This window comes from Coenobita brevimanus, chromosome 100 (assembly GCF_032717465.1).
Source record: "Coenobita brevimanus isolate Jiangsu-jjx chromosome 100, ASM3271746v2, whole genome shotgun sequence".
Classification (NCBI taxonomy): domain Eukaryota; kingdom Metazoa; phylum Arthropoda; class Malacostraca; order Decapoda; family Coenobitidae; genus Coenobita; species Coenobita brevimanus.
In genome coordinates this window covers 6,060,799-6,088,171 of record NC_137053.1, presented here as the reverse complement: position 1 = coordinate 6,088,171, position 27,373 = coordinate 6,060,799, and the positions used below count along the sequence as shown (strand labels likewise).

General features: G+C 41.4%; 1 protein-coding gene across 1 annotated transcript; it reads right to left on the bottom strand.

The window, feature by feature from the left end:
* Nucleotides 1-216: 216 nt before the first annotated feature.
* Nucleotides 217-27,373, bottom strand: LOC145414561 (BRISC and BRCA1-A complex member 2-like). The gene is made up of 8 exons (XM_080284079.1): nucleotides 27,185-27,373; nucleotides 23,719-23,981; nucleotides 21,137-21,226; nucleotides 19,803-19,889; nucleotides 19,472-19,609; nucleotides 5,813-6,013; nucleotides 4,437-4,565; nucleotides 217-469 (listed from the first exon to the last, which is right to left on the bottom strand). The coding sequence occupies exons 1-8, from the start codon at nucleotides 27,270-27,272 to the stop codon at nucleotides 284-286; spliced, it is 1,182 nt and encodes a 393-aa protein (XP_080140205.1). The 5' UTR covers nucleotides 27,273-27,373; the 3' UTR covers nucleotides 217-283.

The following is a 27,373-nucleotide window of genomic DNA, read 5'->3' as shown; positions in this document are numbered from 1 at the left end:
CTTCTATCAATTTTCTTGCCACATCCTCACTCATGCTGCTCTTGTCCTCTTGCCACAACCTCACTCCTCACTCTTACTTTTCTTGCTGCATCCCCTTACCCCACTTATGCATCTCTTGCCACATCCTCACTCCTCTCATACTTCTCTTGCCACACTTCACTCACACTTCTTGTCACATTCTCATTTCTCACTCATGCTTCTCTCATCACATCCTCACTCATATTTATCTTCCTATACCCTCATTCCCCACTCATATTTCTCTTTACAAATCCCCACTCCTCACTCATGCCATTCGAACAGAAGCAGACTGGAAGGAAGGCACAGCAGAGAGGACAGCTTCCTTCAGATTCCGCACCATCTCCTCCGGCTTCCACTGTGAATTATGCTTCAGGTGGTCAGAGAGGTCACGGGAATAGGGTTCTCTGGGCCCGTTGTGGTACAGAGACTGCAGTACAACCCTTGCGCCTTGCTGTTAATAATAAGTAAAGAGCGGGAAAACTTGATGTATGAAGCGAAGTAATGCTTTCAGACATAATAACAACTAAATCCTACGAGCTATAGTTCATTCACTTTAACACTGAGAAGATTTTTGTAATTTTGCAGTTTATTTCCAGTAGTTACATGACACCTTAAGCTAATACTGTGGCTCTACATCTTTCTCATGACACTTTGTGAATAACACCATTTTCTAGTGTTAATCTCTACTTATAGCTCAGCATTCAAGATAGTAAGATGGCAACTTTACACCACATTAAAGTAGACAGGGGGAGGCGGTGGCTCAATTGGTAGAGGTGGCCTGCAGTCCTACCGGACCCAGTTTCAAATCCCTGCTGGGACAGGGAACAGTTTAAGGATTTGAATTTCATAAACTCAGACTTTACTGATCTACCAGAAGACCCGCCAACATGTCATAAAAATAACCCCACTAATACCAATACACCAGTCCTGTATGAGACAGCCCTAGCATGTATTCAATATGGATGGTGGGTGTTAGCATCGAAGTGGTGACATGTAGAGATGTAAAGTATGTAGGAGGACTACTGGGCCTTGGAAGCAGGCTGTGAAGCCTATGCCCAGAGTTGAACACATTAAAAAGACATGGAGAAGAAAAAAAAAAGTTGACAAGAGGTGAAATGGGGTGAAGTGTAAGGTGATCTGAAATATCAAAGTGTAGAGTATGACTTCATCACTATAATTAACCTAACCTCAATATTATGATCACTGTCATCATCATCACCTTTCTTTGTATTACTACCTATGGATGAGGTGAAATAAAGCTGAGGGAAGATAGTTTTTAAACTTTTCTTACAACCCTGTGATGAGTTTTGTTAGCTGAGTTGAGAATTCAGACTAGACTGACTACAGACAACTTTCATTAATTTATTCAGTACAACAGATCTTTCCTAAATGGAATAAAGTTATATGGATGGAGCAAGAACAAAATATATAAAGATATCACCACATTGCAGAGGTTAACAATATACAGTGATCCATTATAATGACAAACTGTCAAAACATGCGCCACATCTTAGCACATAAACAGTACTGTGAACTACAGTACAGTACTGCATGTTTATTTACAGTTAAAAAAAAAAATAATGATGATAATAATAATAATAAGAGCTGGTAACATATTACACCTCTCATGTCACAGGGGACCCTAAAGTAAACTAGTCCAGTTCTCTTAACTCCTCCACACCGGGCTCCAGTATTTATAATGCCGTTGTTCTCTCACTATGGAAATTTTTTCAAAAATAGCTTGTTTTCAAACCTTAATATCTCGAAAACTATAACAGTTAAGGAAACAAATTAACGACCAAATTACTCACCAACTCTTCTCCTTGCAAATGAAAGTATCCCCAGGTAGGTAGGTTATTGCATAGATGAATAATGACATAATGAAAAGGAGTAATTTTTGGCAAGAGAGGTAGGCTGCATTCATGTGTTAGCGCTCGGCCCCGATTTTGGCTTTGCTCTCAATGTGATAACTTCTCCATTACTAGACAAACTAGACACAGCGGTGTCCAGGGCATGTCTTATGGCATTATCACTGAGTCCTTTCCTAGTATCCTTGGAATGAGGCTTGGCAAGGGTGGATGAGGCAGAAGTCAACGTGAGGTGGGAACGGAATTGAATAAGAAAGGTTTACACCCGGCAAAGTCACGCAGATGACTAAGGTATAGTTGGCATGGCTGGTGGGAGTCCCTCCCTAGCTTTTGGTGACAAAATCAAATGGCGGCCACTTCAAATTGTGGTGCAAAAACATGTGTGGTTCCTAACGACACCTGGCGACGCACAGCCACTGATTTCTTGACAGTTCCGACCGACATCCGGCAGCCAGGAGTTAAAGGGAGAAACATAACACACTCTGTGGAGAATTCTACAAAACAGAAAACCGCCAGCTACTTCTCAAGGTCTCAAACCATTGCACATAAGGCACAGCTTTTATCACAAACTAGAGTGCCCTACCACTAAAACCTCAAGGCATCACAGGCAATAACTAGGTAAATAACAATCATGTGTAGAAGCAATCAAAACATGGTACAGGTTGAGTATACAGTATACTGTACATAAAGTCTGCCATACAGAACAGCAGAAAGGAATAACCTGAAAACTATCTAATTATCTATCTATTGCCAGACTTCATAATCCTGTAAGGGGTGGCCATTTGACTTTGAGTTATTGGTTTTACGGGGAGGGGCACTAGCCCTCCACCAACCCACTTGCTGACTTGTAGGGAGCACGTATGGGTTGGTTATATGGTTACCACCCAACGTTGTAAATGGTTTCTTCGTTTACAGGAAACCATTTGGCTTGTCACTCAATGTAAAGCCACCTGTATAGGAAAGAAGAGCAATAAGAAGTGACAGGAAAGATGGGAGATATACGAAGAGAGGAGGGCAGCACAGAAAAAGAATGATAAAGGCTAAGGAAGAAGTAGGCAGCACTACATCAAGTGAGTGGATGATGGTTGCCACCACCTACCACCTGAAAACTACCTTAATAGACAGATAGACTATGGATGAATGACTCACCAGGAAGACTCCTAATTATCAACACACTTGACTATCCAGTATCATTAATTCAACAGACAAACCAGGAATGAATGTGGGAACAAACAAAATCTCTGAGGGTAAACATGGGCCCATAATCACATATACAGTATTTTGTCAAACACTGCATACCAACTTTTATAAAAACTGTCTTGCATAACAACTGGTTTATTTCCAATTTTGCCTTCTACAAATAAAAACTTGGCAGAGAATTTATCCATATGGTTCAAACATCACCTTAAAAGTGGCACCATTTACAGTAAATATAACTTTCACAGTAAAGCCCCAAGTTTCATGCCTAATTGGTTCCGTGAAAAGTACTGCAAACCATGAAACCGCTAGTTGGGGCATTGATTCTATGAGAAATAGGCTAATTAGTTCCAGGTCCCATGTCAACTCCCCCTAAAACCCATTTATGCAATGTGAAATTTACTGATTACACCTGAAATGAAAGTACAGTAGTATTAATACAAAGTACATAATAGGCAAGGAAACACTTGGAAGGCTGGAGTGAGGTGCTTAATGGAAGGGATGGGTGTGTAATTTCCGAGGCAGGTGGTGAGGCTACAGTGCCCCGCCAATCTGGCACCTCCACCTCCTCTGCCTGTACTGCCTCCGCCTCTTCACACAATACATCTATCCTGTGCAGCATCTCTTCTGCGACACTGGCAGCGAACAAATGACAATTGCTTTCTATACACGTGGTTTGTTTACTTTTTCTTGCCGCAAACTGAGAGGTTTTCGCATGAAATATTTGCAGGCCACTGCTAACCATGAAACCACGAACAAAGATGTCACTAAACTTGGGGCTTACAATAATCTGAAAAACTTTAGTCACCGTATAGTGAAAATTATGGTCCAGTATGGTCCACCTGTTATAGTGCCGCCTACTTCTTACTTCACCTTTATCATTCTTTTTCTATGTCTGCCCTCCTCTCTTCCTATTTCTCCCATCTTCCCTGTCACTTTTTAGTACTCTTCTTTCCTTTTCTGGTGGCTTTACACTGGCAAGCCAAATGGTTTCTGGTAAGCCAAGAAACCATTTACAACACTTGATGGTAACCATATACCAACCCATATGTGTTCCCTACCCTCCTTGTAAAACAACTAACAGAATCAAATGGCCACCCTTTACAGGAATATGGCATCTGGCTATTGACAGATAGAGACATTTTACAGTGTCCATAACTAGTGACATGTGAAGGTGTCTCACATGTCGGAGAACTGCTGTGTCTTGGGGATCAGATCATCAAGTACATACCCAGAATCAAAACACATAAATTAAAAAATATGTACTGTACTGTAAATGAAAAAAAAAAAAAAATTTATTGTTCAGAGTATTAAAAAATCATATGTAATTTCTTGAACACAAATGTGACTTACTTGTGGGAAGAGACTGCCAAGAGTTATGAAAGTGAGAAAGTGGAAGTCCTTGACCTCAAACATGAGCACAATTTTGTTGAAACGTTCAGCATCATACTCCACCACGGCACACCCATACTGACACAACACCTACAACATTACATGAAATTCAATTATTAAAGAAAAAAAAAAGTCATTTCATGATACTGCATTACCCACTTTACTATGAGGGTATATCTTATTTTCTGTTACTGTTTCCAACAGAAAATTTCATTTAACTTTGGAGGGACTTTTTGAAATGGAAGAGTTTTATATAAAGCCTTCATTCCCTTTGCTCTTAGAGATATGTCCTAGGTTGAATAAAACTGTCTGCTGGTGGCAAGAATAAAGTAAAGGAAAAAAAATTATCAGAGTGAAAGGGGATGAGTATATTCAAAATATAATATACTGTAACAACATATCATATTCCATGTCTTGATTTCACTGCTGTGAACTCCTCAAATTTAGAATTACACCAATGTACAGTAATCCCTCAATTATCCGACATAATAGAGCCAAAGGCATGTCTAGCTAATGGCTCCGTCTGGATGATGGACTTCTCCCCTGGCCCCCCTTCTTACATATCCTAACTTTGAAAGCCTGTGTAGGTGGCCACTACAGTACATCGTACAACACTTGATCCTGATGCTTAACGCTATTCTATCTGGTCAAGCAAACCTATAAACCACAGCCATGCAATTACCATGGTCAAGCAGACCCATCAACCACAGACAACAATCACCACTGCAGGGCCATACCTTGCAGTGACTTAAAAAAACTGAAAAAAACAGCTACACAAGAAAAATGCAGTAGGCACACAAAACATAATGGTTAAATGGAATAAACTCATGGTAAAATAGAAGAAAATCATGGTACAGTACAGTATGCTAGAATAAAATCAACGTCAACACTCATGATTTGACCATCCCGCATCAATCTTACCCATAATTTCCACCTGGACGCATGCATTTTTTCAGGATAAAATGGAAAAATGTACAAATAATGGTTTCAAACAGCCAGATCACAGCATCTGGGTATTGGACTGTCCGGGTAATGGACGTCCGGATAGAGGGATTACTGTACTAAAATTATGTTTGTTGTGAAGATACAACAGTTTCAGCCCAACCTGAACTTTTAAAAACTTCCAGATCAGGCTGAAACTATTGCATCTTTTAAAAAAACACAGTTTCATTGTGTGGTCATATTTCTTCCACATCACAAGTTATTACATAGCAAGACCGCAGGTATATGCTACAAATCTGTCTAAAAAAAATCATCAGTCTAGAGTCATTCAGCAAATTGATGGATGGTGGATACAAACAATCCTAACTTACAATACCACAATCCACAAATATTACCTCTGCAATAAACTGCTTCCTTGTCTCAAAGCTGAGGACTGCCCTTCTAATGCGCTCCTCCAGCAGCCTGAGAACTGTCTCTACATAGTCCATGAGGCAGGTACCAGGAGGAACCACAGGCAGGGCCAGGGATGCAGCACCTCCAACCAACGTCTCCACCCCCGGGGACAGGTGCAGAACAGGTACAAACACTCCCTCTCTCTGCTCAACAAGAATGGAGTACAGCTGAATTGTTGTTTTATGTCACATGTGTGTTCCAAAATATTAACTTTTTCATACAATTACTACAGTGCAATGGAGGAAACTGATAACAGATTTTTTATGAGGCTGCATTATTTTTATATGTAGTCATTTGTAACTTACAGGAGACTTGACACTATAAAAAATTACCTTAAAATGGCAACACAAAATTAGGACTTACTGTAGAGTTATACAGTAAGCTATATATACAAAATATTATACTATTGCTTGGTTAGGAATGTTAAAATAGTGTGAGGTGTGGCAAGAGTAACAACAAGGAAGAAAGGTACAGCATGGTAGGATGATGAGGTTAAGAAAGCAGTGGAGGAAAAGAAGAAGTGGTTAGAGTGGACACAGGACAGGGGTTCAGTTGAAATAAATGAATATACTGAGAGCAAGAAGAATGTAAAGAGACTAGTGAAGAGGAAAAAGATGGAGGTAAATGATGATCTTGAACACAGAATTAACGCAAATTACTCTGAAAACAGGAAGTTATTCTGGAGACAGGTGCAGAAATGCAAAAGTGACAGTGGAAAGAAATGTGAAAGTGTGAAGGATGTAAGTGGCAGATAATTAACCCATGGGGATGAAGGAAGGACTAGATAGAAAAAATATTTTTAAAGTCTGATGACTGGGAACAGAGAGAGCAAAGCAACTGCTAACATGATTGGTTTGGGGGTGTACCGAGAAGGAACACAGTGCCAGGAAATGTGACACTCGCAGAAATGAAGAACGCTGTGAGGCAGCTGAAATATGGGAAAGCAGCTAAGGCTGAGGTGTATGCAGAGATGATTAAGTGTAGTGGAGCGAGCAGAATTGTTGGAGACATGTAAGAAGGCATGGATCAATGAAACTGTGCCAGTTTAGTGAAAAAAGGCAGTGATTGCAATCCTGTACAAAAATATGGGCAAATGAAGTGAGTGCAAGAATTATTGAGGCATAAGTCAATTGGGTGTTGTAGGGAAGGTATATGGAAGAATTATTATAGAGAAAGTACGAAAGATATCAGAAGTCCTAGTGAGTGACGAACAAGGTGGCTTTACGAGTGGCAGAGGATGTGTGGATCAAATATTTGCAGTAAGACGGATAGTGGAGAAGGCTTGTGAGAAGGACTATAAGGTGTTTATGGCATTTATGGATCTGGAAAAGCATACAACATCATAGATAGAGAAGGACTGGGGAAGGTTTTGCGCATGTATGGTGTACAGTGCTCGTCAGAAGTATGGAGCGCCCTGCGTCCCTCCTGAGAAACAAACCTTTCAACATTGAAAAAACATAAAAATAATGCATTTTATTTACCTTTAGTGCTTTGTAGGGTAGCCTTTACGTTTCTTCACGGACCTGAGACGTCTTGGAAGTGAAAGGGCGAGGCTCCTGAGGTGCTGGAGCGGTATTTTGTCCCAGGAGTCACGAATGGCGGCTTCCAGCTTAGGCAGAGAGCTCACGTCCTTCCCTTGGAGACTCTTCTTTACGAGGTACCAGAGGTTTTCAATCGGGTTGAGGTCTGGGCTATTTCCTGGCCAGTCTGTCATGAATGATACCTCGCAGTCACGAAGCCAATTGGTGACCGATTTGGCCTTGTGAGCAGGTGCACCATCCTGCTGAAACACTCGTGCACCTGTTAGCTCGAAGGAGTCTGGTAAATGATCACACAGAAGCTCCAGGTAAACATCCTGATTCACTCTGAGGTTCTTGGGAAGTACAACAAGCTTCCCCAAACCCTTCCCTGAGAAACAACCCCATACCATGAGTGAATCAGGATGTTTAACTGTGCTTTCTACATACCGTGGGTCAAGTGGGTCACTACCTTTTCGTGCTCCTCTGTTACAGGTAACACTAAACGTTGCCTCATCAGACCACAACACTGACAACCATTGCTCCTCACCCCAGTTTAGATATTTATTAGCAAAGGCAAGCCTACGAATTCTCTGGCTGCTAGAGAGAAGAGGCTTTTTCACAGGCCTGTGACTTGTGTAACCAAGCTCATGCACCCTACGAGACACTGTTCTCACTGACACCTCACCAAACACTTCTGGGTTGCTCTCCTTAATTTTCCTTGCACTCACATGAGGATTAAACTCCACTGCACGTTTTAAAACATTAACAGACCTTGGGGAAGTTTTCCTAGGCCTACCAGACCTCGGTTTCTTTGTGGGAACTTCACCACTGTTTTCCTCCCGAAACCGCGCACACCAACGGCGCACTGTCGATCGTGCCACACCAACCAATTCACTAATTTCCTTTGTCTGGTGGCCTGCCTCCTTTAGAGCAATGATCTGGGATATGATTTCACTCGATAGTTCACGGGTAGGTGCCATAACAAAGTTTTAAAGGCCAAAACACTGCGGGACACTCGGTAAAAAATGGCGCAATTTGAGAGGGACACTCGGCGGAGTGCCTCTCTCTCAGGCAGCCCGTGGGCAACTGAGGCGGGAACCAACCAGCGTGTCGGAAGGCCTCAGGCTACCGTGACGTCATGCTCGGAGCTCAAACTTGTGGCTCAATTCTTACCCCCAAAAATGGGTGATTCTTTTTGGGCCATAAGTATTGCGCACCCGGCGGACAACGCTGAATACTTCTGACGAGTACTGTAGATGGTAAGCTGTTAGGTACTGTCAACTCAAGAGATTTTATGATGGTAGTGAGACATGTGTAAGGGTAAATGGGCATCTAAGTGAATGGTTCACGATCAGTGTGGGCATGCGACAAGGTTGTGTCGTGTCCCCATGGCTGATTAATATCTATATGGATGGGGTGATGTGAGAAGTAAAAACACGAGTAATGGAAAGGAAGAAATGGCATAGGTAATGAATAGTGATGGATAGAATATCTCAAATTTGTTGCACGCTGATGATGCAATACTACTTGCAAATACCTGACAGGAAGTTGGAAGACTAGTGCAGAGGTTTGTTGATGTCTGTGAGCATCGTGCCTTGAAAGTAAATCCAGAAAAGAGTAAAGTGATGGTTACTGAGAGAGATGGTGATTCCCAGTGTAATATTACAGTGAATGGAGAGAGACTGGAATTGGTGAAAGAGTTCAAATACCTAGATACAGTGATAGAAGAGAGAAAAATGTGCAAAAAGTGGAAAATAGAGCAATACACGGAAGGAAATTAGCTGGTGCTATGAAGGGCTTGATAAGAAACAGAGGCTTAAGTGTTACAGTTGCAAGAGGTTTACATGAAGGAGCATTAGTGCCAACTTTAACATACTGATGCGAGACTATGATGTGGCATGAAAATGAAAAGTCAAGAGCAGTGGAAATGGGACTGCTGAGGAGTGTAGGTGGAGTACAGAGAGTGGATAGGATACAGTATAATGTAATTCATGAAAAATGCGGAGTGAGGAAGTCTGTGGACACCAGAATCAGAGAGAGTGTACTGAGGTGGTATGGTCATGTGGAGAGAATGGATGTTGAGTGTTGAGAAAGGCCTAGCTGAGCGAATCTGAAGGAGGGGGTAGGCAAGGTAGGCCAAGAAGAATGTGGAGGGATATGGTGGATGAATGCATAAGCAAAAGAGGTATGGAAGTTGGTGAGGCTAGGAGACTGACAAGAGATCGAGTTGATTGGATGAATTTTGCGCGGAGAAGTGCATAACCAGGGATTTGTGTGAGGAAGAGAGATATGGAAGTTGGTGAGACTAAGGGACTGACATGAGATTGAGCTGACTGGATGAATTTTGTGCGAAGTGCAGAACCAGGGATTTGGCACCCTTTTTTAACAGATTGGCTCTATCAGATAGATATGTGTGAAGATACAGAATGTGGTGAAATTTTTTGGTCTATCTGACGAAGCCAGGATTTTGAGGGCTTGAATGATGAGTGAATGGAAGCGTGGCCCACTGATTTGGGCAAAGTTTGGCTGTCTGGACGTTGCTATCCCTCAGCCTGCCCTAGTTAGGGAAAGGAGGTCTGGATGATGATGATGATGATGGTGATGATATACTATTGTATGCCATTTCTGTAAACCATACTTCAAATAAAAAGTAACAGCCATATTTCATTCATCCCCCATCAAGCCCTAGTTTACTTCCCAATAAATCTTTGAGAAACTGAGATACAGGATTAGGAGAAAGCTAAAGCACTAAAGCAGGAGGACTATCAAGAGAGTACTGTATCCAATGAAATGGCCAATATGCAGCTTTTCATTTGTTATTCAAGCTTCAGAGTTGTAGAGGCCCAAAGCTAAGCTGCTCTAGTTCAGATGGGGTCCTTCCTGTTGTCCTCAAGAACTGTACTTCTGTGCTTACACCCTGCATAGGAAAACTATTTTGCCTTTGTCTGTCAACTTGTACCTTTCCTTCTTGCTGGAAGTTTGCTCTTGTTCAGCCTGTCCCAAAGATGGGTGACCATTCCCAGCCCTTAACCCCTTAACCGCGGGGTGTCACTTTCGTGACGCTTGGGAGCAAGGGATCATACCGCGGGACGTCGCTTTTGTGATTCTGTGTTATTTTGAATTCACCCGGGCTTCCAAGTGGGGGCTTGTATCATCTATCAGTACTGCCAATGTCCAACACTAGTCAGCACTCCTAATCTCATCTGTACTCCCATCCATTGTTGACAATTTAGCCATTTCTCCCCGTTCTTGACTCTCCTCCCTACCCCCCCTCCATTACCCTATCCTCTCGCCTGCCCGGCCGTGCTACGCTAAGTAAATCTTCCCTGGAATTTTTCACTGATTTCATCCATTGAAATAAGCCCTATGCCCTATTCTTATACCAAATAATATATACAAGAAAGAAATAAGGTAAGTGAGAGTGCCATACACCTGGAATTGGCTAATTATCACCTGACAACACCTCACGTGCACTCGTTCGCTAATTTTCGCTGTTTATTTCCCCTTGAAATATGCCGTATAATCTATTTTCATAATAAATATACATATAAGGAGGGAAGGGAGAAGCCTAAGTGATATTTACATTCACCTGGAACTACCTAATTTATAATGTATTGTCTAGATTTCCTGCCAATCATTTCAGTGCTATACATAGCTGTTTCAAGAGCTAACGTTGGTAGTACTGAATATCCCTAGGTAGGCCTCCACCCCGGCCCTCCCTTATCAGTTCACTCTCATCTTCCGAAGTGGAGGTACGTCTGTTTCCTCTTGCTGACTTCAGGGACTTTTCACCCCCATGCAAAGGGCCCTGTGACCTTTACCCCCTACTAAACCTCGTGTGGAAAGAGGTAAAGGGCTGACAATTGATAAAAGAGTAACTATGATCTTTCTATTGAGTAAAACAGTTCAAGTGGAATTGTAAATAATGTGTAAACAGCAAGTGAAAGTAATGAATGTAAATATATGTGAACAGTGGAAAATAGTTTTATAAGTTACTTCAAGTGACAGTGCATAACACAGTGTAAATAAAATAGAAATGTAAATAACGTAAATAAAATAGAGAACGTAAATAGAAATGTAAATGAGTAGTATTATAAGAATAAGAGTATATACCCTAGAAGCAATGAAAGTGAAAGTTTCACTCTAGCATGTCTGAATACTATGAGTTATGAGAGTGAAGATGAAAGTGACATTCACTCTCGATGCTAGTATACAGGACGAGAAAGTGAATGCTACGTATTTTACTGAAAGAAATTGAATCCCTACAGTGACAATAAACTAATACTACTGAAGGAAACTTATGGATAAAGACTGTAGATATATATAAGTGTCATATAGTAATAGAAATATAAAGTGTGAGGGGTTTTATGAATAATAAATGACAGAGTACCAAGAGCGAACTAGCGCAAGTGCGACAGTCAGATGCGCTCATAATTTTCATTGCTTTCACAGTGTTTTTTTTTGGGGAGTATGGATCCCAAACTACTTGAAAATCATAGAGTAGTGTTTATAGTGTTAATATCTGGCTGTGGTAATCATATTACGGGTTGTTGGGACGTGTAAAGTGGAGACTTCGTTACCCAACTTCAGAGGTCTCCACAAGTCCTACGGTAACTGACGAAGGCTCAACAAACATTCCAGGAGAAAGCTGAAGGTATGTGCCATAAGCATATATAATTTTAATATTCTAGGACTAATAACCGATTTTTGGCAAATATTTTTTGAAAGTCTGTCGGAGCCCGAATAACCCCGTGGCACACGCAACATTGGTAAACATGCCCGCGGTGTAGGGGTTAAACTATTGCCCAATTACTTTAACATCCTGTATTTCTAAGGTTTTTTAATCTATTCTTAGCAAAAAAAAAACTTTAAAGCAACTTTCCTATCACAACCTTCTTTCTTATGGTCAGTATGGGTTCCACCAGGGACGCTTCACTGGCGACCTTCTCATCTTTCTAACAGACTCCTGGTCATCCTCCTTATGAGACTTTGGCAAAAGTTTTGCCACTACACTTGACATCTTAAAGGCTTTCAATCGAGTCTGACATAAATCTTTAATTTCCAACCTGCCCTCTTAAAGTTTCTATCCTTCTATATGTCCATTCATCTCTAGCTTCCTGTATGGTCATTGTATAGTTGCTGTTGTAGACAGCCAATTCTTCTCCACTATCAATAATGGTGTTCCTCAGGGCTCTGTCTTATCACCAACTCTTTTCCTTCTATACATCAACAGCTTTCTAAGCTGCAAATCTAACCCTATCCATACATACACTGATTACTCCATCCTTCACCTTTCCATCCACTTCTTGCAGCATCCACCTCAGGAGTTACTTCAACAAACAAGGGATGAGGCTACGGCACACCTAATGTCAGACTTGGCCCATATCTCTGACTGAGGAAAAAGCAATCTTACTGTTTTTAATGCTTCAAAAACTTAGTTTGTAAATCTTTCAACCAGTCAAAATCTTCCACAGGAGTATCCTCAAATTTTTAACAATATCCAACTCAATCCTGTATCATCTCTGAACATTCTCAGGGTTTCATTCTCTTGGGATTTTTCATGGCAAGGTCAAATTGTCTTTCCTGTAAAATCTGCTTCCAAGAGATTTGGTGTGCCAAGTTGACTCTTTGCCTTCTTTATCCTTGCACTGTTGTTAACTTTATACAAGGGTTTTATTCATCCCTGTGTAGAATACGGATCTCATGTGTGAGGAGGCTCCCCACATACAGCCCTTCTCAACATGGTAGAGTCAATGGTTTTTTGTCTCATTAACTCTCCTCCTCTTACTGGATCTCTTCAATTTCTGTCTCTTCATGGCAATGTTTTATCTTTATCCCTTTTCTATCACTATTTCAATGGTCACTGCTCCTCTGAACTGTACACATGCATCCCTCCTCCACTACGGCAGGTATGCAGCATCCGTCTAGCACCAAACTCTTATCATATTTCTATCTAACTCTCTGACACAAGAGTTAGCCATTACTTCCAGTCCTTCATGTATGCAACAGGTCAACTCAGAACTGTCTTCTTCTGTCTGTATTTCCTACTACCCTATGGCCTCCAATCTTTCAAATATACTGCGTTCTGGCATCTCAAAATGAACGGATCTTGAATCTGGCTCTCTGTTTTCTTTTATTTTTTCCAGGAGGAAACAATCTTGCAGGCTTCTAGTCTTTGGTTCCTTCTTCCTTACATTAAAAATATATATATATATATATATATATATATATATATATATATATATATATATATATATACAGTATATATATATATATATATATATATATATATATATATATATCCATCCATCCATCACTTAATCCTACGTTGCCCCATGAGGAGTGTAGGAGACCGGGGCTAGGAAAGTTGGTCCTGGGATTTAAGACAAGAGTGACCAGCCCCACTCATCCCTGAGTGGCATTACGTGAGCAATAAACCCCAACCCACCCCTTGGATATAAACATTCACCAGCTCAATCCGATTGGAGCACCTTTATTACCCACTAAACCACCAGGAGCCAAAATTTGGTTATATGACTACCATCCAGCATAGTAAATGGTTTCCTGGTATACAGGAAATCACTTGGCTTGTCATTCGGTGTAGAGTCACCCACAGACGGAGGGAAGAGGAAAGAATGAAGGAAAGAAACACAGAAGAGGAAGGAAGGAAAGAAGGAAGGATGAGAGGAACGGGCAATCACCTAAGATCAGCACTACATTGAGTGAGTGGATGGTGAGTGCCCCCACCTACCAATATGATAAACTGATACACGACACTTAATATCACACATATTGACTCACACATTCTGTTGATACCTTGGTTATAACATTAACATTTTCTCACTGCAGCTGACCAAGCAGTTATCATGCAACAAAAAGAATAACTGAAAACAGAAATTATCATCACAAGATGATATTTATCATGAAATACACAAAGTTTTGTTATTTATTTTTACCCAACCATTAATTTTTCTCCCTGAGTTTGCATTAATTATGTGCTTCATAAAGTTCAGCAAATGATTTAATACACGATACCAATTCAAGGATGCTGAAGAACTGGTTCACATGCTGAGAGGACTGTATCAGTCATAAAGTTTTCTAAGAACCAGTACAGCAATCCCTCAATTATTCTACATAATTGAGACAAAGGCATGTCCGAGTGGCTCTGTCCAGACAGTGGACTGCTCCCCTGTCCCCCCATTGTACATACCCTAACTTTGAAAGCTATTGTAAAAGGCCACTACTATACAGTACATCGTACAACACTTATTCCTGGTGTTTTACACTACTCTGTCTGGTCAAGCAGAACTATAAACCACAACCATGCAATAATTTTGGTCAACCAGACCCAATAACCACAGGCAAGCAATCATCAAGGGCCTAAAAAACGTGAAAAAAAATGGCCCAGCCAGGCAAAAATATTCGCGCAGTCATAATAAAATGGGACACACAGCCATTTATTCACCATTTAAGCCTTCAAAATTCTTGGCTCAACCTCACAGGCAAAATGATCCACACCAGATTATGCTTCATAATGCTTATCGGACAGTCATTCTGTCAACAGCTAAGTTGAAAAAGGGGTATCTCTCCATACATACATTATTCAATCATTTCTATCTTCCATCAGTTCTCTAAAAAAATATATATAGATAGTCATCGACTTATGACCATCCTTACAACCACTTCGCACTTTGCCTACAACAAAGGCCCCGAACAGCCTTCACAAATCCTTTTGAGATGCATCGGACAGCAGTCATCGTCATATATGGCATGCCTGACAGTGTTCCCAAGGCTCACTCACATAACAAACTTATCGCAATGCAAGAGGTATGAATAATGGCATTTAAAATTAAATTTATAGTACTTTACAGCATTGCCGGAGGTAGGAATAATGGCACTGGATATTCAATTTGTAATACGTTACAGCATTTCCACTGGCATAATCATGCTGAATGCTAAATTTATAGTACAGTAGTGCACCAACTTTCGCTACAGCAGGATTCGCGGAATCCACTTTCGCGGCATGCACCAAATATTCCCTAACTTCCACTTTCGCTTGAAAAAAATCGATTTTCGCGCACAAATTTTGGGTTTGGGACATTATTTTGAACTTTGAATTTCCTGCACCGCCCGCCCGCAACTCACCGCCATCTTGAATGACGTCATGTCAACACTCTGTCTACCCATTCCCGCCATTGTGTACGAGCGTGCTAGCTCCATTGTGTTGGATTCTCACGGTTCAATGGCCTCTACTGTACCTGGTAGTGTGGGGAAAGGGCCTGGTGGTGTGGGGGGAGAGCCTGGTGGTGTGGGGGGAGTTGCATCTGAGGAGGCAGAGAGAGAGAGTGGTAGCGAGGCAGCAAGAGGTGGCGCCAATACGTCTGGAGTGGCTAAATAAGCCCGCCACGCGCCTCGGATACTTACCCCCAACATCCATTAAACACCTCAACCTGGTCTCTGTGGTATGTTTCTCCTCATATAATGTGTACTGTACAGTTTTTATTGTTTGTATCTCACAATGCAATGTACAATAGTGATTTGATGTACTGTATTGCAAGTGAAAATGAAAATCTGATGTTACTTTAGGATAACCGGGAACCAATTAGCCTTTTTGCCATAAAGACAATGCCCCAACTTTCGCTAATTCCATTTTCGCGCATTATTTTTGGACCCAATTAGGCGCGAAAATTGGTGCCCCACTGTAGTGTACTTTACAGCATTGCCAGCTTTATGAATAAAGGTATTGAATATTAAATTCATAATACTTTACAGCATTGCCAGTGGTACGAATAATGGTACTGAATAATAAATTCACAATACTACACAGCATTGCCAGTGGTATGAATAATGGTACAGTACTGAATACCAAATTACTAATATTTTACAGCTATAATAAACATTTACATTAGCAATATATGAATGTACTGTTTATGGTTATTTTATATGTTACTGTTTACATTTTCTACTTTTTGAAAAAATACGTACATCACACTGTATGACAGTTTGCTACAAAGCTTGGAATCATTTCATCTTGAACCCAAACCTTGAGACTGTTTTCTTTCTGCAATGCTAAAGGAATATGCAGTTTAATATTAGCCGCAACTGATTTATGCGGTTTAAAAAACGTTTTTCCTTCCATAACGTCGAGGTGAGTGGTGACACTGCTAGTGATGACGTGAAGGCAGCTGAGGCATTCGTGGAGGAACTGGGTAAAATTATTAGAAAGAAAGTATATTCACCTGATTTATGCATATTATTAAATTTAAAAGGGTTTGGACACCCGTAATGTGTAGTGTATATCTGACTTCTGACAGTATTGCACAGACATGCCCCAAGATCTGGCGCATCACTAACTGACGATTCGCTACACCAAACAAAAGAAATGGGGGAACATTCCCAAAATCCGAAAGGCCGTCAATTCACTAGTCCAAACACTCAACCCCTCCCTAGGTTTGAAACATGCACGTCTGAACACGTATGTAGTGGTGCACGAGGTTCTCCTGGTCCTCCCTCCAACCCTTCTCTTCTCTCCCCTATCCCCCACCACACTCAGCATTGCCAGGCATGTCCTCCTCCACCTCTGTTTGTTTCCTGTGTGTGTGTGTGTGTGTGTGTGTGTGTGTGTGTGTGTGTGTGTGTGTGTGTGTGTGTGTGTGTGTGTGTGTGTGTATTTACCTATTTGTGTTTACCTATTTGTAGTACAGTGTACACGAACTGAGCTAAGCTCGTGTTGTCCTGTCTTCATAGCTACATTTATCTAGTCTAGTTTTAAACACATGAATGTTTTTTGCCTGCACCACCTCTTCTTCTAAGTCGTTCCAAATACTTATGCTTCTATTCGGGAAACTGAACCTTTTAAAATCATTAAGACATCTACTTTTCCTCAACTTGAAGTCATGATCTCTTGTTCTTCCATTATCCGGCATAAAAATATCCTCTCTATAAACCCTTTCCAATTCTCTTACATTTCTAAATATCATGATCAAGTCACCTCCTTCCCTTCTCTCACGCAGTGTTGTTAACTTCAGTTTTTCCAATCTCTCCTCACAGGTGAGTTCCCTCAAGCATGGTATCATCCTCGCTGCCATCCGTTGAACCCTCTCTAGTTTATCAATATGCTTCTTCAAATGAGGTGACCATACCACAGCCGTATACTCCGGTCCTGGTCTTATCATGGTCACTATCATCTCCCCCAGCATTTCATCGTCCATATACTTAAAAGCCACTCTCATGTTGGTCAGTAATCCATAAGTTCCTCCATTGATTTTGTTTATATGTTTTTCTGGTGACAAGTCATCCTGAACATCACTTCCAAATCTTTCTCATCTTTTCTTTTACTAATTATCTCACTGACCATTTTATATTGTGTGTGTGTGTGTGTGTGTGTGTGTGTGTGTGTGTGTGTGTGTGTGTGTGTGTGTGTGTGTGTGTGTGTGTGTGTGTGTGTGTGTGTGTGTGTGTGTGTGTGTGTGTGTGTGTGTGTGTGTGTGTGTGTGTGTGTGAGAGAGTGAGTGAATGAGTGAGTAAGTGAGTGTGACTGGGAAGAGTGGGTTGTAGGGCAGTAGTAGTAGTAGTAATTGTTCCCTAGGCAGTCTGGCCGAACAGCCCCAAGTTCTTAAGGAAGGCCACAGTCGAGATCGGGCTTTCCCACAGAGCTCTCAAGGAGTGTATGTTGTCTTGTTGGCACAGGCAATTGTGTGCAATGCAGTCTTCCACACTGTGCTTAATAGTATGGGGTGCTGTGTTACATCCTGGACAAGCATCAGTGACGGGGTCATCCAGCCTCTTCCAATAACTCGAGAGGGCTGGATGATACCCACATCTCAGCCTGGCCAGGTGGACCCTGTCCTCAAGAGGGAGATAGGCTTCAGAAGGTTGGATTTCAGGAGGCCATGCATGCAGCTGTGCACTGTCTTTGAGAGGCTGAATGGAACGGCTAGTGATCTGAGCATGGATATGCTTCCGAAAGCTGGCTTGAGCCGGGCAAGGGGGGAGAGATGACAGTACAGTATTTGTGTATGATATCGTGTGCTGGGTGTTGTTTTGGTGTTCCTTGGTGTGTGCGGTTGTGCTGCCATGTAGTGTAGTGGATGGTGTGGATTAGTAGAGGCTGTGGCAAGAATTTGTGTGCCTCTCATGCCCTCATGTCTAAGATGATCCTTAACTTTGGGGACTCTGGCTTTTTGGTGTAACTGGTCTGTTCGTATAGTAGCTGTACAGCCTGTGATTATTTTGAGGGCCTTGTTCTGTATGGTCTGGTAGGGGAGTTTGGCTTTCTTGTCTCCCTCCGCATCCCCTCATCCTCCCCCACCCCAACATTTCTCCCTCCGCATCCCCTGCCCTCCTTCACGCCTGCTTGTTCCCCTCCCCATACCCCCACCCCCACTTGTCTCCCTCCCACCACCCCAGCTTATCTCCCTCCAGTCCCCCTGCCCTCCACCACCCCAGCTTGGCGTGCTGCCAGCTGCCTGCAAGTTTCCCTGATACATCTCAGTTGTCCTGAAGCATCTCAACACTGCACATCCTGTCACTTTACCTTCCTGCATGTGATGTCTCATTTTTTAGCAATAGTATTGTTTATGAGGATAATACCATTACCTACGGTGTTTCTGTATCACTCTCGTACTGATTGAGCATGGTATATGAGAATTTGGGTTTGGGCCTGGAACGCATCTCTGGCTTTTCTTCAGCATCTTATGGGGGAAAATTGCTTCGATATCCGACATGCTTGCTGAGCGAACACTCTCACTGGTATGCAACATTGCCGGATAGCAGGGTAGGCCTGTATTTTGTAAGCATTTTTGACTTATGACCAAATAGATCTTCGAGGGATCCATTGGAACGTAGCCCCATCATAAGTCAAAGACTATCTTTATATATATATCATTCCATGCAAAGCACAGTGACAGAAGAGTAGACTATTGTAATCCAGAAAAGTTAGGAACAGGACACCAATCTATGTCCCTGGTAATGCTTTACAGAAAATCCTCTGTGCATCTCTTGGACTCAAATCATAGCAGCTTTCTGCCTCTACACAGTCCATACCTTCCTTATTTACAAATTCAACGCTTGAACACATACCCCTTGAAATGTGACTTGAAGAAGGCTTGTTGGGGAGCCTGGATTGGCATCAACCAGCACAGGTGGAACATCTTGGAGGCTGAGTGGAAGACGCACCATCAGTGATGACATTCGCTCGCCCTCACGGCTCACTGATATCTAAAAACCAATTTTGATTATTAATCCTTTCCATCTGATGACAATACAGTTTGTTGATGTCTGAAAACAACCTTTATCTGTAATGTAAATACATCAACTATGCAAACAAGCCCCCTTCTTCTGTAGACTACCCATATCAGTTAATGCATATACTGTACTATACCATCTTAACTGTTAATACTGTCTGCCTCACCTCAATGTCTCCCTCTCCAATCTTGAGCACCTTCAGGAGGGACTGATACTGGACCTGGAGGATGTCATCTTCCTCTAATCTTTCCAGCTGTTAAATACATCATGCAATTACTACTGTACTATGTGAAATGAGAGAAGATTGAGTTGGTTTAATGTATCATGTATGGCTGAGCACATGACAAGGTATTATCACCTATTTTTTAACTTGACAGTCAACACTCTGACAATCAGTAATGTATAATGCATATTGAGGAAAAAAAAAAAAATGCACAGCTGGATAGCCCTGTGATATACAGACATGATTCCTGAAGGATGGGAAGGCTCAGAGAGTGCAACTGTTTGATTCCTTTTGTGACATGTATCAAATGAGAAGGCTATCCCAACAGTTCTCTTTAACACTATCAAAATAACTGAGATTCCTATCTATCTATTGCCAGATGCCACAATCCCATAAGGGGAGGCCATTTGACTTTGAGTTATTTGTTTTACGGGGAGGGGCACTAACCCTCAACCAACCCACTTGCTGACATGTAGGGAGCACGTATGGTTTAGTAATATGGTTACCACCCAGCGCTGTACATGGTTCCTTGGCTTACAGGAAACCATTTGGCTTGTCACTCAATGTAAAGCCACCTTTAAAGGAAAGAAAGGCAATAAGAAGTGACAGGGAAGATGGGAGAAACAGGAAGAGAGGAGGGCAGGCACAGAAAGCGAATGATAAAGGCTAAGGAAAAAGTAGGCAGCACTACATCAAGTATGTGGATGATGGTCGCCACCACCTACCACTGAGATTCCATGCACTACAAATACAAGGATTTGGTGTCTGGCAAGAGTGAGATGAAAATGCATAGACCAATGGTGGACAGAAGGGTTTACACAATGCTATAAGAAGTGGTGGGTTGGGGAAGTTAATTTCTCCAGTGACAAAGTGGAGTTCCTTGGCCCTAAGGGTAAGCTGTCCTTCAAAACCAGCAAAATATGATGTGAACCTTTCTAACTGGACTTTGTACCCATATTAAGCATGTGTAACTCAACTACCAAAAGACATATACATACACATAAAAAAAGAAAAATATTAAACCATAAATTTTTTTTAATGTAAAAACTTCACAAATTAAAAACATCATTACAATAATGGTGATGTACTGAAGCTGCATAGAAGATACCAGTACAATGTCTGCCTTAAGCACAACAGAAAACTGTATACTGTAATGACATATAGGTACAATACTGTTAAAAATTAAATTCAATGTCAAAATTAGAAAAGAACAAAACACTGTACTATGAATTTAAGATGTTGTACCAACAATATATACTATAAGTCATGCAACATACCTGATATCTTTTGTAGAGTTGCAGCAACTGATGAAGTAGTTGAGCAATTATATCAACTTCATTACAGTTCCAGCTATTAAGTGATGGGACCTGTATGAAAAGTTATTGTTCGGCATTTTTTCTCTTTTTGCTAATTTCACTGTAAATACTGTTGCACATTTATAAAGAACTACAGAAATGTAGTATGGTATATGGCAGAGTTAAAAGCAGCTGCAAAGGCCTTAGAAGAAAAGTCACTTAAAACCACTAATCACTTACTTTATGAATAATGTTGTATACAACATTTAACACCTTCCTTCAGAGGATGCAATTCTTATTTATTCTTACTGATATCAATTTTATTAATCTTAAAAGGGAACCACAGTAATGACGTCATTAATTCAGACTATACACAGCCCTTCCAGTATAAAAAGTCTACCCTAAGGTAAATTAATTACATCTGTGTCAAGTATAGAATAATAGTACTGTACTTGAAATAAAGATAATAAAAACATTCTCATAATATATACAGTTTTCAAGCTTTCAGTCACTTAACTGGTTAAAGTGTTCTACACAAAAAATGAAAGACTGTTAAAAAAAAAAAAAACTAACTTGCCATTTACTGTACCTACCTCACTGACGCCTTGCCTCCTCCTAGGAATTACCTCACATGGGATACTCATGACAGACGAATCTCCATGATGCTCTGCTCTGTCCTTACACTTCTCTTTTTTGCTTTCATCAATTCATCTTTGATTTCTATCTCTCATACAGAAACTGATCAGTCCTATTCCCTCATACAAGTGGATGTCTGCCTCTTTCAACATCACCAATTACAAGTAATCCCCTGTTTATCAGATGCTGCATTACCTGACATACGTCATTATTTGGCAATGCAAAAAAATCTGGCTGAATTAAAGGCATATCTTCCCCCCCCTCCCAATAACTTACATACAGTATGCGTGGGAACCGAATTTTTCAAACTACCAGTTGCTCCCCATGACACCCTCATGCCACAAACGATGCCCACCAAACCAAAGGCCGATGTTCATTCCACCTCAGTCACAAAGAGTAAGCCATTCAGTGTTGGTTTGCATTAAAACTGTCATGGAGTGTGTGACTTTTGCTGCCACACCAGAGCTTTTGCCAGGGTTTATGTTACTTGCCTTTGTGCTGTATGCATGCCTGTGACTCCTATAGAAAACTAAAAAATGATTATGTAAATATGCACTCGGATGACACTAACCTGTCTCCATTCTTTTACATAACTTAAGTATCTAGCCACCTTTTTTTTTTTTTTTTTTTTTTTTTTAATGTGACCACCTCTGGGCATAAGCTTCACAGCCTGCTTTCTATGCCCAGTAGTCCTCCTACGTCCTGCACACCTCTACATGTCACCACTTTGGCGCTAACACCCACCGTCCATATTGAGTACATGCTAGGGCTGTCTCATACAGGACTGGTGCATTGGTATTAGCGGGGGTATTTTTACGACATGTCGGCGGGTCTTCTGGTAGATCAGTAAAGTCTGCTTTCATGAAATTCAAATCCTTAAACTGTTCCCTGTCCCAGCGGGATTTGAACCCGGGTCCGTTAGGACTGCAGGCAACCCTCTACCGATTGAGCCATCGCCTCCCCTGCTTTTGGTTCTCTTCATATTCATTTATGCATCTCACTCTCACTTTTAATAAATAACAAATATTCTTAGTGCCTCTACCTCCTTCTGTGGAAAAAATAAAATGATTATGGAAATATGCATGCAATTGGTACAAGCCTGTCGCCTTTGTTTTAGGAAACATGTTACTAGTAACCTGCTTTTGGCTCTGCTCATTTCTCTCTACACATCTCACTCTCACTTTTAATAAATAACAATATCCTTAATGCTTGTAAGTGAACAAGAATTCAACGGGGATGAGACGGGCTTATTGTGGGATATGTATAAGGGAAACGCATTATTAATCATTACAATCACATTAACATTAGACATGAGTGGTAGTGTATGAATTATATAATGAACATATGAAGGTGACCACTGAAAAGTCTGTATTGAGAAGGGCTTTGTGTATTGCCAGGGATGCCTGTATAGGGTTACATAGGGGTTGTACTTCATGCAAGGGGGGTGGTCTTCAGGGAGTAGTATGGTATTATCCGAAAAAACAGGTTATCCGACGGGGCCTTGGCTGAATTCTGACAGATAACTGGGGTTACTGTACGTTACTCCCCTGAAGAATTTTTTGAAAATCTGAGTCTACTAAACTGGTAGTTGCATCTAATTTATCAATTCCCCAACATCTGCTTATCATCATCTCATTATGAATAGTTCATAGGTGGTCCACTGGAGAACCATACCTTACTGCTAACAAATAATTATAGTACAGTATGTGAGTGAAATGGTGAGGGGGAGGGGAAACGGATAGACAGGATAAGGGTGGGGAGGTATATGAGTGAGATGTGAGCTTGGGGGAGGACAGCCTGACAGCAGAGGCTAAGCTGACATGGAAGCACTTTGATAGTGATCATCCCTTCAATGATCAAGGGCATCCGGAAATACTTTAGACAGATAGATTGATAGCAAAGATATACAGTACCATAATAATCCTCACCTGTTCTTCCAGGTCTTTTGGTGTGATGGTTGACGAGAAATGAGTGTCACTCAAAGACAAATCAGGAGGCATCCAAGGTTCTTCTGGGTAGAAGAGTAGGTGGACAGTTATATTTGTCCCAGCAAAGGGAATTTTGATTGAAAGCTCATCTTCAGAACCGTTATCAACCCTCTCTCCATTATTTTCATTATCAAGTCTGTAGCTTTTTACAGTCACACTTTCTCTAGCTCCTGTGATTTCTGCCAGATCACTGCACAGCCCACCTGAAATATAAATCATAACTCACTGCTCGGACTCTACGGCATTCTGGACTGAGAAGACTCTGCTGCTATATGTGTCAAGCGAAGCAAATCATATGACTGACAACTTTGATAATACAGCTACATAAAGTACACAATAGTGCCCTACTACCCCCCCCCTTAGTCTCACTCACACACCACCTTCACTCACTCACCACTATCACCCACTCACCACTCTCACTCATACACACACACACACACACACACACACACACACACACACACACATACACACACACAGAAGACAAGCAGGGGTGGGGGAGCATGGGGGAGGTGGAGAGGAAGACAACCAGGAGTGGGGGAAGGTGTTGGACTGGAGAGGTGGAATGTCGGACTAGCAAGGAGACAGACATTCAATATGTTTGGATTGTGGGAATGTTCCCCTATTTCTTGCGTTCAGTCTAGCAAAACACTGTTATCGATGTGCCAGAGAACAGGATATGGGTGTAATGTACTGCAATGGTGGTGAAAACAGTTTAAAAACTGTTGGTGCGATCCAGACTATTGTCTGATATATCGGAAAAAGTCTGGGTTACAAGAGGGAAGTCTGGATGTGGCTTTTATCAGAATTCCACTTTTTTCGAAATGGCTTGGGGCCCCAATTAGTACATTATAGTGAAGTTTTACTGTACAAATTAATAAAATTAACTCAACCACCATCACATACGAAGCTAATGTAATAGTGCTGGAACCACAGGCCTATCTTAGGCCTTGCCCAGAAGGTCAACTGTAACTTTGAGTAAGTAATAAAACGAGGGCATATTAAACTACAATATGTACTGTAGCAAACTTCTTTAATTTCCCTGAAATATTCATGCTTCCTTACAATGCTGCTGTCCTCTCAGGCAGTGTTTCCTATTCCACATGGCTACCTCATAGGTTAAATTTTGCTTCCATGCCAGTATCAGGTGAACAGACAGAAAGAGACCACCAACCATTTCCATCATATTCCTTGGATATTGTTTGTCTTCATAATCATTTAGTACCGTACAATTTATAACTTCTTTTGTGTGTGAAAATGCAGGAGAACTCCCATGCATAAAATTTTCTGTATCATTTTTCTCAATACAGTAATCATTATAGTAATAACTTTAAAAAGTTCTGGAAATCATAATTATGAAGCTAACTACATACGGTACATATATATACATTTGGTCTGATCAGCTAGTCAGGTCAGGTGCGGGTAAGGGGATGAGTCTGTTATGATGTGGCAGGGGTAAACCAGTTCTGCTGTCGGGCCCTGCTGCGGATGTCACTGATTGCATTGCGCAGTTGACCCTTGTGCGGTGTGGTGCGGTGAGGATCTGTCCGTTCTCCCCTTTGGGGCTAAGATGCGAATAAATGTGTTTGAATGGGTGAGTAAATGGGGAGTGTGTCGTCCTGTCTCGGTTACCTCCCCTTCCTTGGGGGAAGCAGCCTAGGTATATAGATAGATAGATAGATTTAAAAGAGCGATGTTGTTTGTCCTTCAATCATGCCCAAACCATGGGCCAGAGACCCCCAGACCCATATATATTCTGAGTCAGGGTGACTCAAAGATGGTTTTAGAGGGGTCGAAATTCAGATCTGGGTCACTGAGGTCACTGGTAGAGTGTTCGCCTTTTTGGTCTAGGCAATGCTGGGTACCCCTGCAGTCCAATTTTTTGGCACGGGCACTTAAATGACCTCCAGTTCGGACACAGACTATGCGAGGCTGACCTCTGGGGTCATATGAGGACACCGATCGGAAGTCATTTGACGTCACTGGTCAGAGGTCATTTGAGGTCACCAGCAATACAGTATATGCTCGAACAACTGGACCCAGTGGCCCAGTTTTTGGCATGGAGACTTACATGACCTGCAGTTCAGACATACAGGTAGGCTATGTGAGGTTGACCTCTGAGGGCTTTTGAGGTCATTGGTCAGAGGTCATTTGAGGTCACCAGTAATAGTAAACACGTGAGCACAAATACTGTGCGTTAGTCTGCGAAAGTTGAAACAGAAAGTTCCTAGGCCTCTTACAATCCCTCTTCAAATGCATAAGAGATACATGGTCTATCTAGAGTAGTAGAAAGAACGGCTGAACTAGAACAAATAGGATTAGAGCATTTGCCTTTTTGGCCTGGGCAACTCCAGGTACCCCTGCTAGTTAAAAATAAAACTACATCAATTTTACACACATACCGGTAATAGCTGCCAGCTATGTTGGTCTCTCAGGATGATTCAGTTCCATGGTCAATCAGTCACCAGTACAGTAATTTCATTCCTATTACTCTAACCTATCCCAATGAAACCCAACCCAACTTAATGTAATCTAACCTAACCTATGGTACCTTGATCTAACCTAACCTGACTAGCAGATGACCTGCAGACGAACGGGTTCTGGGTCCAAATCAATCTGTTGCCCCCAGTAGAACAATATTGCCAGCATCAACAAACCCAACTTCATTAATCTTAAAATCATATTAATTTTCTCCACAGACTCTGAGTGCCATAAATCATATTCATTCATTCATTGCCAGACGCCATGTATCCCAGACAGGGTGGCCAAGGGCTTAGAGTTAATTGTTTTACGGGGAGGGGCACTAATCCTCCACCAACCCCACTTGACACGTAGGGATGCCAACAGCCTCTGGTGTTCCCAGGCGGTCACCCATCCAAGAACTAACCAGACCCAAAGTGCCATAAATGAGTTATATAATTAAGAAATTTAGTCCAGATCATGAGAGTTTCACTTTTTGTTAATGGGAGCTCTCCTACATCTTGTCCGTTTTTTCTTATTTTTGTGACAGGACTGACTCTTCTTGGACATTATTTGACCTAAACATTGACATTCTTTGGCTCTAACCTTGGTAATCCTTCAGACCGACCATGGCCTCATAACAGGATATTTTTAAAAATAACAATAACCATCTCAAACAGAACCTAATTTACCCCAAAACAAAGATTCCTTGTACGAAATCTTTTCTATATACTGGCTCAAGCAAATCAAACTAAGTGGTACCAAGAATATTTATTTTCTAAGTTAAATTAACACTCAATGTTTCATTGTGGTACATGTTATATACTGTACTGAGAAAAGCAAACGTCATACATAAACAACACTCAGTGTACAACTTATCAGACTTTTGTATTTATATCGAGAAAACTGACAACTATAAAACATACAAGCTGTACCGTAGACCAACCTGGAAAACCATTCAGTTTTATATATTCAACTTGATGTGCCAATTGCTCCAGAGCAGCTGATTTTTTGTGTCCGGCTCTCCCTTCCATTGGATCTTCACAAGAACTTGGTAAATGTTTTAAAAAGGCCCTAACGTGGCATTAAATTTTGAAAATCATGGAAAACTTGCTCAGACTCACGTGAACTGAAC

Excerpts from the sequence above, each read along its gene's own strand:
- LOC145414561 (XM_080284079.1), bottom strand. The coding sequence starts at position 27,272 with ATGGAAGGGAGAGCCGGACACAAAAAATCAGCTGCTCTGGAGCAATTG. Across the intron at positions 19,890-21,136 it reads AACTCTACAAAAGATATCAG|CTGGAAAGATTAGAGGAAGA; the intron begins GTATGTTGCATG and ends TGTATTTAACAG. Across the intron at positions 4,566-5,812 it reads GGAAGCAGTTTATTGCAGAG|GTGTTGTGTCAGTATGGGTG; the intron begins GTAATATTTGTG and ends GTAATGTTGTAG.